General features: G+C 34.7%; 2 protein-coding genes across 2 annotated transcripts; both read left to right on the top strand.

Annotated features, from left to right (window-relative positions):
- The first annotated feature begins 1,307 nt into the window (after positions 1-1,307).
- Positions 1,308-6,749, top strand: LOC121962445 (macrophage mannose receptor 1-like). The gene is made up of 5 exons (XM_042512700.1): positions 1,308-1,372; positions 3,043-3,083; positions 3,288-3,677; positions 4,398-4,727; positions 5,629-6,749. Exons 2-5 carry the CDS (start codon positions 3,050-3,052, stop codon positions 5,970-5,972), a joined length of 1,098 nt encoding a protein of 365 aa, XP_042368634.1. The 5' UTR covers positions 1,308-1,372; positions 3,043-3,049; the 3' UTR covers positions 5,973-6,749.
- An 896-nt stretch (positions 6,750-7,645) lies between these two features.
- On the top strand, positions 7,646-12,424 carry LOC121961850 (macrophage mannose receptor 1-like). The gene is made up of 5 exons (XM_042511897.1): positions 7,646-7,702; positions 9,214-9,254; positions 9,432-9,827; positions 10,637-10,981; positions 11,198-12,424. Coding segments are annotated over exons 1-5 (1,125 nt in total). The 5' UTR covers positions 7,646-7,700; the 3' UTR covers positions 11,539-12,424.
- The last annotated feature ends 1,671 nt before the right edge of the window (positions 12,425-14,095 follow it).

Below are 14,095 nucleotides of genomic sequence, written 5' to 3'. Positions count from 1 at the left end.
GCAACAATGCCTCCAATGTGAACACGGTGAGCGTGCAAGACGCAGCAGTTCAGCGAGGTTTCTGTCACGCACTGTTCATGCATGCAATGTTTTCCAGGCGTCATGCTTCTCTCGTCCTTTCTTCAGGTTTTTACTTTTATCTTTCACCTGTCCATGTATATATACTGTAAATATACAAACATACATTATAGCAGTAGTTCCCAAATGGGTGGATCATGGGTCCATTCTGAGCGGACCACAATTGACTCTTAAACATGTCAAGTTTGTAGAAAAAAAACATTGTATTTTGAACAGTGAACTTCTGGCGCAGAGCTTTTATTTTGAAGTGCCGTTTCTGTTTATTCTTGCAATATGTTTTATTTCTTTGTGTCAATGTGTTGTTTACATTTTGTGAAATAAAATTGAACACGTGGTCATTTTAAATGCGTGGACCTTAAACTAATGACTGAGGAGAAATCTGGACCCTGGGACTGGACCAGTTGGGAATGACTACGTTTAGCAGGCCGCTCAAGAAACTGACCATATCAAACATCTGAGAAAATTAAGTGAAAATCTGAAATTATTGAAAGAAATCTGTTGTTTTAGAGGGGTTATATATATAATATGTACACACACACATATATAATGTGTGTATATAATATGTATATATATATACATAGATAGATATTATTTATTTTTTATTTTTTTGCAAAAGAAATTCACCCCAGCTTTACAAAATGTCATGAATTTACTGCAATTTGCTATCAGTAATTTTTCAAAAATATTTCACTGCAATATTCTGTGACCGCTCACATAGCCTGTGAGTTAGTTCTAATTTATTTTGGCCATAAGCTGTCAGATGTCTCTGAAACTTAAATCCATATAAAATGAAATAAAAAATAAAAATAGGACAACCATGGCTGGCATGACAGGAGTCCAAACTCAGGATATATGATTATATTTTTCTTTTGTTTTTAAATTTCTAATTTTTTTTCTTAAATCCCCAAATCTGAGCTCAAACACTAAGTCAAATGTAAACCAATTCAGTTTTCCCCATTAGTGTCTATATTTTGTGATCTCTTTCATTATCTGCACTATTTCTACGGGCTGCATACTGTGTAATGCACATTTTATCTACTTACTCTCTTGATACGTTTGTTTTCTATAATATTTAAATTCTGCTAAAGGAGGAGGGCATATTCCTGTCAATAATGAGCAGTTTCCTGACAGTGATAAAGATATGACAACTCGGTATTTCAATATTCAAATGATGACATCAATGTGACATCCAGAGCGAATGAGCTGGAGCAATATAGTGCTGTGAGCGACTTCATCAGCACAGAAAGCAGAGACCTCAGGAGAGTGACGCTGAGGAGAGCAGGAATCAGACGATGTGAGTTAAGACTGCTGTTATTTAAGATTTGATGTTTGCGTGTATCCAGAGGTGAACAGTATATACAGTTCTTCTGTTGAACCCCGCTGCTTGTTAAATCAGGAAATCAGTGTTTCCAGGTCAAATTGTAAACATTTTTTGCAACCGCATGTTTGCATTTTCAAATATATTTCAGCACAATAAAAAAAACGACAACAGTATATATTGCAATTACACAGCTTTTCAGCAGATACTACTAGTCGAGGGACTGCTATTGTTTAAACTTGTTGAATGATTCTTTCATATGTAAGAAATATTACTGTTAGGATAGACAAAATGGGCTTTTATTATTTAAAGGCAGTTATTTTCAGGTAAATTAACCCTTTGAAACCTGAGCAAAATCGTGTTATTTCTTACAAAAACATGGGATGAAGGTAAAGAGCAACTTAACAAGAAATGACCTGAAAATGAGCAAGAAAATTGTTTAAAAGAATAGTATTAGTATTTTAAAAACCCACAAAGAAATGTCCTGAAAAAAGTTATTGAAAAATTCTATCATTTAAAATATATATATATATTTATGTGTAATAATCATCATCATAAATGTAGTTTTTACCTAGTTGTTTTTTCTTCTTTTTATTCTCTGGACATTTTTTCTGTAGCTCTTTTAAAAATAATTAAATCTGCTATTTTGTGAAGCATTTATTACCAAGTTGCTCATTGCCTTTTACCCGTGTTTTTGAAAGATATCACACCAATATGCTCAGACTTAAAAGTTTAAGTGCTTGTGAAAGCAGAAGAAAAGTCATCACTAAAGACTTCATAGGGTTAATATCCTACCCTAATACACTGATCAAAAACATAAACAAAAAAAAACAAAACAATGCTACAACAGGCAACAGCACACTGCCGTCTGAAATAATCATTATCAAATGTAATCAGAAATTGTTTGATTAATATTATTATTGTTAATGTTATTGTTGTTATTATTATTATTATTATCACATGCCATATTAAACACTTGATTTGCAGTAAAGCTAAGCTAATATAATTTTAAAATTAACCATTTGCTAAGAAAAAAGGACCCATTTTAATCATTCATTGTTGTTAAATGATACATACTTATCCAAATGGTTGCATTTTCATTTTGTGGTAAAAATAGTGATGCCAAGATAATAAATTTGCAATTTTTAAAATAATAAAAACATTGAATTTTCACTGTCATAATATCTTATTTACTATTATTTTATAATATATTTGTTGAAAAAAAGAAAACTGATTTTTCACCATTTCAGCAATTCTTTCAAAGCACTATAAAGTTAAATATCTTGAATATCTGTATATTGAAATAATATCAGTGCTGGTAATACTCCTAATCCCATGGTAACTAATTGAAATATGTTGACATACTAACATATTACAAGCATTATAACAGTACATTATTTATAATTCAGATTTTATTTTCTTTCAGTTTTATCATTACCATGAAAGGCAATCTTTACTGTCTGGCAGATACTTATATTTAAAAAAAAAAATATGGGTTCTGTTTAAAAATAACTAAATAAATAATGTTTTTTTCTTGTTGAAAGATCTACAGAACATACATTTTTTTCTGTGTATTTCTCAAAACCAATTGACAAACTCTTTAAATCATCATGTTTGTGCACTAAAATTAAAGTTTTGTTTAACAGAGCAAAGATGCAGTGGATTCTGTTCGTGCTCATTCTGATGGGTAAGTGGATTATTTTACAGTGTTTTATGTTTGTTTGCTTGTTTGTTTTACCTAAAATCACCATAATCTGGGGTCATAATATAGAGGGACAGCTCACTTTTCATATCAATACTAAGTGAAAAAAGTGGATGCATGATTTTGATTTTTGAACACATGATTGTTGTGCTATCAGCTCCATCACTGCAGTGTTTTCTCTGCTATTAGGTCAAGCTTCCTTCTTCACATGTCGCCACTATAAGTACCACTTTGTCAAACAGAAGAAGAACTGGACAGAAGCTCAGACGTACTGCAGAGATAAGTACACTGACCTGGCCACAGTGTTGGACATGACAGACATGAAGAGACTCTGTGACTCGGCACAGAAACCAGATGAAGCCTGGATCGGGCTTTACAGCGACCCTGAACTAAATTACAAAAACATGTGGCGCTGGCAGTGGTCTCTGCCGGGGCTGGAGTTCAATGATAGTGAGAGTAAATGGGGTTACACAGAGCCAAATAATTATGATCAGCAGGAGAAATGTGTGCGGATGGATACTGACGGCATGTGGCAGGATGATAATTGTTCTAAACGTCATAAATTCATCTGCTACAATGGTGAGAATGTAGCTTATGATAATATTACGTTTATACAGCACATCACCCTATATAACAGTAGTCTTCTATGGAAATATTATTATTTGGAATAAAGTGGTTAGAAACTTAAAGGATATGGTTAAAAATTATTATCAACTAGTGTTATTTTATTACTGTTTACTTTGTTGCTGGGTTTTCATTTTCAGGTAACATTACTAATAAGTGTGGTGGTAAAATACAAAATGCTTGTTTATGCACATGAATGAATTCCTTTAACCGTTTGAAACCTGAGATATCTTTAACAAGTATTTTATTATTATTATTGTTATTATTATTATTATTTTTATTTAACATGGGGAAAAAGGAAATGATCAACTTGGTGAGAAATGTCCCACAAATTGCAAGAAATTGGTAGATTTAGAAAATTATTTTGAAAAAAATAAGATTGGGAAAAACTTTTGTAGTTATAACTGTATATTGAAGGTTATGTTACAAAATTATCACTACTTTTAAGCACAAGTAAGCTCCACTTTTCTTTTATGTGCCAATTTTCAGGGAATTTTATTTTACTTTTATTATTTTCTTCCTAATTTTTGCATCTTTTCTTTTCAAGTTACTCAGGTTTCAAAGGGTTAATAATGTGATCTATTATAGCACACACACATATTTATTATTATTATTCATTATTACAGTGAAAAATCTATATTTCTAATGATGCATGTTTTTCTGTTTATTTCACAGGCAAAAATACAGGAACTGAGAAATTTAATGTGAATAATAAGACGTTGACCTGGCCAGAGGCTCAAAAGTACTGCAGAGAGCATCACACTGATCTGATCAGTGGACGTGAACAGTTAGATGAACTCAATGCAGCAATGACCCCTTATCCTTTTGTGTGGATCGGCCTGTTCAGAGACAGCCGGAGGTGGTCAGATGAGAGCAGTTTCTCTTTCAGAAACTTGGATCCACATTTTAACAGGGGTGATGGATGTGCTGTGACCACGTTGCAGCCTGAAGGCAGGTGGAAGTACGAAGACTGCAATGCCAAAAGACCCTTCATCTGCTATGAAGGTGAATATTTTAAAAGATAACATAGCACCTCCATATTTTGCTGGAAACAGTCTAATGATCTATTTTAATTGATTTGTTTATTTATAATATACTGACCACTGAAAAAAAAGTGTAACAATTTCATTCAGTGATGAGTATATCTTCTCCAAAAACACTCACATCTAAATGCTGAATTTTACCTTTACAGCGACATGTATATCTGTAATGATGTGTATTTGTTTTGTGTTAATTGCAGTTTATTAGGTGTCCGTCTTCTGTTTTGTTATGTCCTCTGTATGTTGGAGACCCCATCTTAAGCTACAGGGACAAAATAATAATACAAATTTTCTTATAGTGTATTTGACCCACCCAGAGATGCACTGGATCATCTGACATTTAACCCATTAAAACCTGGTTTAACGTGTTTTCTTGTGCTACATTCAGATGCTTTTCACAGACATTTGACAGAGGGAGAAAAAGAATTAGAAGAAGCTCAAGGAAATTTACTAATTATAAATTTGAATTTTTAGTTAATTACATTTACATTTTACCATGTTTTCCAAATCTTTTCTTTGTTTGTTTGTTTTAACCATTACATTTCCTTTCCTTTTTTTGCAATTTTTTAAAGAAATGTTCAAGTAGCTTTTTAATATTTTCTTATAATAATTTCTCTCATTTACATTTTAAGCATGTTTTCCAAGTCATTTTCTTTTCTTTTTTTCTTACCTTTTTTCCCTTATTTTATTAACTGTGAAACAACTGGAAATTGAAATTTAATTGAAATTTAAGTTACTTTGGCACCAAATATAGACGCAGCGATTTTTTAAAATTTTGGTATTAGGCTTTGAAAATCCATATTATGTCTGTTGTTCTCAAAGCTGCTGGTATGATCCTGGGTTTGTCTCCATTTCTTCCATGACAGACAAAGTGATCCTGATCACAGAGAACAAGACCTGGGAAGACGCCTTGGAGTACTGCAGAGACAAACACAGTCAGCTGGTCTCCATCACCAGCCGTAACGAGCAGCTTTGGGTCCAAGAGCGAGTCCAAAATGCCAGCAGTCCCTTCGTCTGGCTGGGCCTGCGCTACACCTGCACTCTGGATTTCTGGTTCTGGGTCAGTAACGAGGTGGTCCGCTACAAGAACTGGGACTCAGACAAAGAGACGGATGACTGTGACATGTCTGGAGCCATGGACAGAGGAGGACAACATAAGTGGTTCAGAAAGTTTGACAATGAGACGTTTAATTTCATGTGTTATAAGTAAAGTTTTAGATTTTTTAGGCTTCTCTTGAAACCCACGCCACTCAGTGGTTGCAGATGTTAAATTCAGTTACTCTCTTTGTTTGCAGTGGTGTGTTACTTTTGATGATGTTTAGACTCTAGGCCTATCATATATGTTCCCTTGGCTTGTTGAATGGCACTCTGGGAAATGTAGGAATCACAAGCGAGATCCACAGACTTTATAACCGCAGATTTTAATTTGAGGGAAAGAGGCGTCAATGAAGTCATTTCTAAAGCAATAACTGAGGATGTGACCCTGTGACAGGGTTTCCCTCTCTTATTAAAGGAATAGTTCACCCAAAAATGAAAATTCAGTCTTTATCAACATGCCGACGGCAAGTCAGGTGAAGTTTTATAGTCCACAAAACAGCTGATCGAATTTTTTGGGTGCACTATCCCTTAAATTATGACTAAAGAACACCTGGATAATCTTGTTCGTCTTATATTTTATCTTCTAAAGTTTTTGTTATATTTTCTTTATCTTAAAGTGTGCCTCTTTAATTTATCTTTTGAGGTTGTATTTTGTTTTCAGTCTAATTCAAAGCGTGTATGCATAATTACAATAGGAACTGGAATCAATATACCAGTCTTGGTTTGATTTTGCTTTCATATATTCAAATATGTAACATTTATTATCTGAATTCAGGTTGTGGTTGAGATCTGGTGATGGTTTTATTATGTGAAATTGTTTTCTTTGATGACTTTTTTGGAGTTTTATGTAAACAGGTTTTTCTAAGGCTGAATAAACTGTTAAACCATGGAGCTGTCCTCTTTTCTTTCTGTGAAACCTACTTTTTTTGTACCTGAACCTTACCAAGCCTACAGAGTTGTATCATTTTGGTACTGATACTGAAGTGCATCAGATCAGAAAATGTCCCTTTCAAAAGGGCAGTTACAAATGACAATTTGGGGGGTTTTAAAGGTCCCATATTATGCTTATTTTCAGACTCATATTTGAATTTTGGGTGTCTACTAGAACATATAGTAATGTTTGTTAAAAGTGTTAAAAAAACAGATTTTTCTCACACAATCTGCCTGAATATACTTGTATATGCACTGTCTGTGTGAAATGCTTCATTTAAGTGCCTGTCTCTTTAAGAGCCCCCCACAGCAAAAAAACAAAAGCCCTATCTGTTCAGTCTCTGCAGGTCAAGACCTCCATAGAAGGAAGAGCATTATAAATTCACATTATATACACTGTATATATATATATGTGTGTGTGTGTGTGTGTGTGTGTGTGTGTGTGTCATATAATATGTATATGTCATATAATTCAACTTATGTTGTTTACATTGAGTATGAATGAAAAGAAATGCAAAATTAGGTTTAAAATTATCACTGGCATAACACTAACCCTAACTCAGGGGTAAAGGTTCTTTCAGCAAGTATGAACTTAGTTTATTGTCGTTTTTTTTTTTTTGTTGTTGTTTTTTTTTTTATTATTATTTTGGAATGACATCTTTCTTGCTGTTTGTTGGACAGCCAGCCGAAGTGAGTTCCCCTTTTTTTTCCCTGGAGCATCATGTAAATGATATTGTGTCATGAATGGATCCTTTCTTGACTCTGATACAGATCTCTCACGTGTTTTGAAATGATATTTATTCAAATGCTGACATCAGAGGGCTAAAAAGGAGCATCTTCCTGGTCGATATTTTATTCTTCATCAGTTGAGAGACACCAGAGTGAAGCGTCTGACGGGAGGACTCAGAAGATGTAAGTCATGATTCTGTTCTGTTAGTTTGATGTATCATTTATTGTGTGTGCAGAAGTACAATATTGTCTTTCTGTGGGATAGATTTCACATAATATAAAATTACGTCAGATTAAAAGTTTGTCCTTTTTTATTTGCTGGACAAAGCAAAAAATTCTGCTCATTTGTGACAAGGTTTGTAATCATTTTAAAATGTGAGTTTTGTGCAATGTTCTGTGGGAATCACAAAGAGTGCACTATAGTAAGAGCACCTAACATTATACTGCAAAGAAATACAACAATGCGTTAATACTGTGTTTCCCCTCTTGGGTTCAGGATTTGTTTTATGGAGATTTTTGGGGATGCATGTAGCCTGTCCTGCAGACGTTACTTAGGGCTGAAAATATACTACGTATGCTCTTTTGCATGCTGTAGGGAGAAAACAAAAATGTTAAATAGGTCAATATTACAGAACCAAGGAGGTGACATTGATGTGTTTATTTTCTATTTATTCATTTTTAAACAAGTATGCCATTTTTTCATATTTAAATCATTACTAATACAACAATACAACACATAAAATGCTCATTTTCAACCTGCCAAAGAGCGATTGAAGCTCCTATCTTGACACTGGAATGCTGTTTCTGCCTCAAAATGACTTGATTTGATTCGCATGGGTTGTAATTGACTGAAACACTCCAGTCCTCTTCACCAGTTTAAATACCTTCATAGAGCCAATATATAAGATTTATTTTTTCACTCGCTAAAAAGTTATTGCAGCTTCTGTATTACTAAAAATTTGTATTTGGTGCATGCAAATTACTCAAATGAAAAGCATGTCACCTCCTGGGCTCCATGTAATACATAGTTCTAATCTATTTTTTCCAGTGACATTAAATGTTTCAGTGAGGTAATTACAGTCATATTACAACAAAATAATAATTATTATTTAACAGTGAACAATTTACTTAGCTTTTTCTTATTTTTCTTTACCCAGCTGTCTTCTTCTGCATGCTTTTGGAAAAATGTCAAACATATTGTGTTATTCTAATCTAATTTCTCCAATGACCCTAAATTCAATTTTCATTGTGGGTCACCCACTCCTGAAACACAACATGTCTCTGATAGTATTGTGAGCTGAATTTGTGAAAACTAGAAAATTACAAAGTTTATGACAGCACCAACCAAATGAGAGAAAAATGTTTTTAGAAATAAATAAACTATTTTTCAGGTTTTGCAGGGTTTTTTTTCTATCATTGGCCTGGCCTTACATTATTTGTGTTTTGTTTTGGTTTTTTTGTTGTTGTTTTTTCAAAAAGGTGGAAATGTGTCTGTGTGAGCATGAGTGGTTTGATCCTGATTTGCATATTTTCCACAAAACATTTTCTGCTTTCTCATAAACTGGGGGGTGTGGTGCAGTTCATATATGTGTTTATTTATTCTTTTTTTATTTTTATTTTTTTATAAGACAGGCATTTAAGTCTTAAAATGCATTTTTTACACTGTACACTATAATATCTGTTTCATCCATCAGGGCAAAGATGCAGTGGAGTCTGTTTGTGCTCATTCTGATGGGTAAGTGGATCATTTTACAGCATTTTTGTTCCTAAAATCACTTCATCTTAGGGTCATAAAACAGAGACGGCTTACCTTTCTTGTTAATAAAACTTAAAATAAGTATGATTTTGACTTATTAAACATATGATTGTTGTGCTATCAGCTCCATCACTGCAGTGTTTTCTCTGTTATTAGGTCAATCTTCCTTCTTAACATGTCACCACTATGAGTACCACTTTGTCAAAGAGAATAAGACCTGGACAGAAGCCCAGAAGTACTGCAGAGATAACTACACTGACCTGGCCACAGTGTTTGACATGACAGACACGAAGAGACTCCGTGACTTGGCACAGAATCAAGATGCAGCCTGGATCGGGCTTTACAGCGACCCTGAACTAAATAACAAAAAAATGTGGCGCTGGCAGTGGTCTCTGCCGGAGCTGGAGTTCAGTACTAGTGAGGAGAACTGGTATCCTCAAGAGCCTCAAGATGCTCTCATCAGCGAGGCATGTGTGCCGATGGACAGAAATCACAAATGGAAAGATGTCCCTTGTACTACTGAGTTTATATTTGAATTTATCTGCTATGATGGTGAGAATATGTAGCTGATAATCACATTATGTGAATACAACATATCATGCTGTCTATCAATAGCTTTTGAAGACATATACTTCCTATTTTTTATTTGGAATAAAAGTAGAAACTTGTCCGATATGGTTTAAAACAGTTATTTGCAATTAATCACATAATTTAGAGCATGCCTTTCAAAACAATCTTGAAGTCCATATTAGCGAGATAAACCAATTCTTTCCAGATTGTGTCAATTGGGAATCAAATGACAGCAAATTCACTTTTCAGGAGTTCATTCGCTTTCTTCTATTGTTCAGTGGTAAGACATGACTGGTCATACCTGAGGATGTCTCCCATACCCAAGTCTTCCTCGATGTTTATCGGTCTGCAGTCAGTTTCTTCCTCAGGCCTGTCCTCATTCTTTGCCGGCTTTAGCGATGCGGTTACTCACTGACGATAGTCTGATTTGACACACCCGTATGATCAGCTCACAAGTGGGAGCAATTTCAAAAGTGTTCAGGGACCCGATATGCAGAAATATTCAAATACAATAAGCGAAGAATGCATGTACTGCATGTAAAAAAATGGTATGTATTTCACCTAAAGTGATCAAGGAACCCCTGTGCTTTTTATTTTAGGTAACGTTACTGATTAGTGTGGTGATAAAATTCCTCTATTTCTATTTGTTTACATGAATTAATTGTATGTGACTGTGTCTTCTATTACTGTGTCATGTGTTTTAAGTACAAAAATAGGACTTAATGAGACAAAGCAACTTGTAAAAATGGTTAAAATGTGTATTTCTTTGTGTTTGTCTGTTTGTTACACAGAAAGGAATCAGTCCGATCAAAAATTCCACTTCATTAAAAACGAGGTGACCTGGTCAAAGGCTCAGAATTACTGCAGAGAGCATCACACCGACCTGGTCAGTGGACGCGAACAGTTAGACAAGATCAGCGAAGACATAGACAATAAAATTGGGGGAAAAAATGTGTGGATCGGCCTGTTCAGAGACAGCTGGAGGTGGTCAGATGAGAGCAGTTTCTCTTTCAGAAACTGGAATCGACAGCTATTTAAAAGTGAAGATGGCAACAAAAAATGTGCTATGACCATGACCGATGGAAAATGGACCTCTGATGAATGTAAGAAAACAAAACCCTTCTTCTGCTATGACGGTGAGTTTAACAAATGTCTCTGTGTTAAATATTTGGGCATGTATCCTGAATTTCTTTGAGCGACTATATCTAAAACATATTCTACACGTGATTTCACATCTGGACTCTGTATTTTTATTTCAAGGGAAAAGTTATATGACCAGGAAAAGCTTCAGTAGGTGATTTCTTTAATTGTCGGCTAAAGTGACCAGAAATGGTTCATTTCTTCCACGACAGACAAAGTGATCCTGATCAAAGAGAAAAAGACCTGGGATGGCGCGTTGGATTACTGCAGAAAGAACCACAGTGACCTGGTCTCCATCACTAACCCTCATCAGCAGAGATGGGTCCAGGAGAGAGCCAAGAAGGCCAACACTTCCTACGTCTGGATGGGACTGCGCTACACCTGCTTTATGGATTTGTGGTTCTGGGTAAATGACTGTGTGGTCTGCTATGACAACTGGGCCCCAGGAGGAAGGCAGGAGGGTTGTGACAGGGCTGCAGCCATGGACATAGAGGGGAAATGGTTCAAAATGACTGAAAGTGACACGTTTAATTTCATCTGCACTCTTAAGTAGGTCTTAAAGTTCCAGTGTGTAAGATTTTGAGGAATATATTAACAGATAAATTGTAATATATTAAGAACATTTTCTGTGGCATATAATCAAATGAAATTAAGAATCATGTTTTCGGTACCTTATAATGAGCCGTTTATATCTACACAGGGAGTGGGTCCTTGTCCACAGAGTCCAACATGTGGCACTGCCATGTTTCTACACTAGCCCAGAGTGGACAAATCAAGTACTGGCTCTAGATAACATCATTTGGGTTTATGTATAAGCCACTGTAGATAGCAGCCCTTCTGACAAACCAAACAGCATTGAAAAAAATGAGATTTTAAGGTGAAACTGCTTTATTCTGTGTTTTTAAAGTTTTAATCACTGGGTCTGCTTGTTTTGCAGGGGACGGGGTCTATGCAGATAATTCGGCTCCTGGTAAAAACCTCTTGAAGGACTCAATCATAAAATGATCGTTTTTTTGTGGGGTTTTTTCAAGTGGTGTTGTATGGGGTACTTATACAGTATATAGTCAGTGTGTTACTTACAATAGATAACAGTAAACACACCTTCAGTTTGGAGAAGCAGGCTGAAGTCTAAGCAATGTACCGCTGTGGAGGCATCAGCAACAACACATATTTTAGCCACCCAAAGTCCAACCTAACAAAATCAATATCAGTGTGAGTGTCTGCAAAAATGACAGTATTCTCGCTGCATTTGCTCTCCTCCTGACAGTCTGTTTTCACAGGGAAGTCATCACTGTTTTTTCTCATTGGAGTATGGCTTTAGACAGACATGTAAAGGCTTTATTTTCCTATTTGAAATCACTCATGGACATTAAGGTAAAGCAGTGAAAATACTCTCAATATAGTGTACATTTAAACTGATATTGTTTTTTTGGTGGAACTTTTTTATGTTTTGTTACTGACCTCCATCCACAGCAGTACATTGCCTAGCTTCCTTGCTGGACTCCAGCCTGCTTCTCCAAATTGGGGCACGTGTGAACCGCCACTACAGCATGTTATAGATGAACTATTGATAGATACCTCTTACGACCCCACTTCACAAAATCCCACAACTGTCCCTTTAAGATGTCAGAGAAAATAGATAAGCACATAATAGCTGCCGTTGGACTCGCTGTCTGTGACGAGCCAAACAGCTTTGGAGAAACAGTGATTTTTACTTGAAACTGCTATGTTCATTGTTTTTATTGGTTTTAATTAACATATATGTTTATTTGGGAGAAGCAGGGACCTCAGTAGATAATTTGGCTCCTGAACAATAAACTTTCGAGATTTCATTTAGTTGCAAACTGCAGTACTCGCCACTAGATGCCACTAAATCCTACACACTGCTCCTTCACAATCACTTTTTTATTACTGGTGACAGACTTTATATGTCAGGTTTATTTTTCTTAAATGCAACAAGCTTACACTATACTAATATTGTCTGTTCTCTTATTTTAATGCCAATAACGTAAGTATAGAATTCACAGCTTGAAGAGGGAAGAAACAAAATTACTGACAGACTGTTTAACTGCAGATTAGGCATTAAGACAAAATAGCAAAACTTAAGTCAACATATTTTTATTGATTTCTTTTATGATTATTTGCATTGGGGCATGTACATGCAGCCTAAACCAATGCCACACATCACAGCACTGATAGCCAAAACTAATTTGACATTTCCGTCCCAAGATTGGCTTTTAAAATACACAAAACTCAACAATAAATACACAGGAAAACACAGAACATAGAGTCAACAATAAATACAAAAAATAATAAGACATAACTCTTAACTAAATGAAAAAAAAAATGCAGACAAACAGCACAAGACGCAAACTTAAAGCGCCATAAAACAAGAAGCACATGATCCACACGACTGATCCCTCTTCAAAAACTGTTTCATTTTGGGTATAAAGTTTAACAAAGATACATTGTTTGTGGTTGTAGTTATTAATATGTGAGTATAGTTATTATTACGTAATATATTTTGTCTTGAAGTGTGTATCTTTTATTAATCCTTTGAATTTTTGCTGTATCCCATTGTATGACTATAAGAGAATTGGTATCAAACCTTGTTATGGTTATGATATGTTAAACTTTATTTTTGTCATACATCTTTTTGAGTTTCATCTAAATGAATTATTGGTTTGTGCAATGCTGAATAAACTAACTGTAAAGCATGATGCTGTCCTCTTTTGCACTTGCTTGAATTAATTTTTTGCAATTTGTATTTAACTGGTGCCTTATGGAAAAAAAAAAACAACTATCATCATAATGTGCAAAATCATTACTTTATAGTAATTTGACTTTACTTTAGAGTGACTTAAAGCCAAGGTGTCATTATTTAATGCAATTAAATTACAATAAGTTGGCTTGATTTCTTTCAAAAACATGGGAAAAAGGCAACAAGCAAAGAAAGAAGAAATGACCCCAAAATTAGCAAGAAATTAATAAAACATTGAAGAAAATTACCAGAAAATTTGTTTTTTTAAAAAAGAAAAAACAAACAAAAAAAATCAAGAAAAAAAAACAGCCAGCCAAGGAAATGACCTGGAAATGTGCTTAAAATGTAT

The sequence above is a fragment of the Plectropomus leopardus genome, chromosome 23, assembly GCF_008729295.1.
Source record: "Plectropomus leopardus isolate mb chromosome 23, YSFRI_Pleo_2.0, whole genome shotgun sequence".
In the NCBI taxonomy this organism is placed as follows: domain Eukaryota; kingdom Metazoa; phylum Chordata; class Actinopteri; order Perciformes; family Serranidae; genus Plectropomus; species Plectropomus leopardus.
The sequence above is the reverse complement of the archived record's forward strand: the minus strand, read 5'-3'. Positions and strand labels throughout refer to the sequence as shown.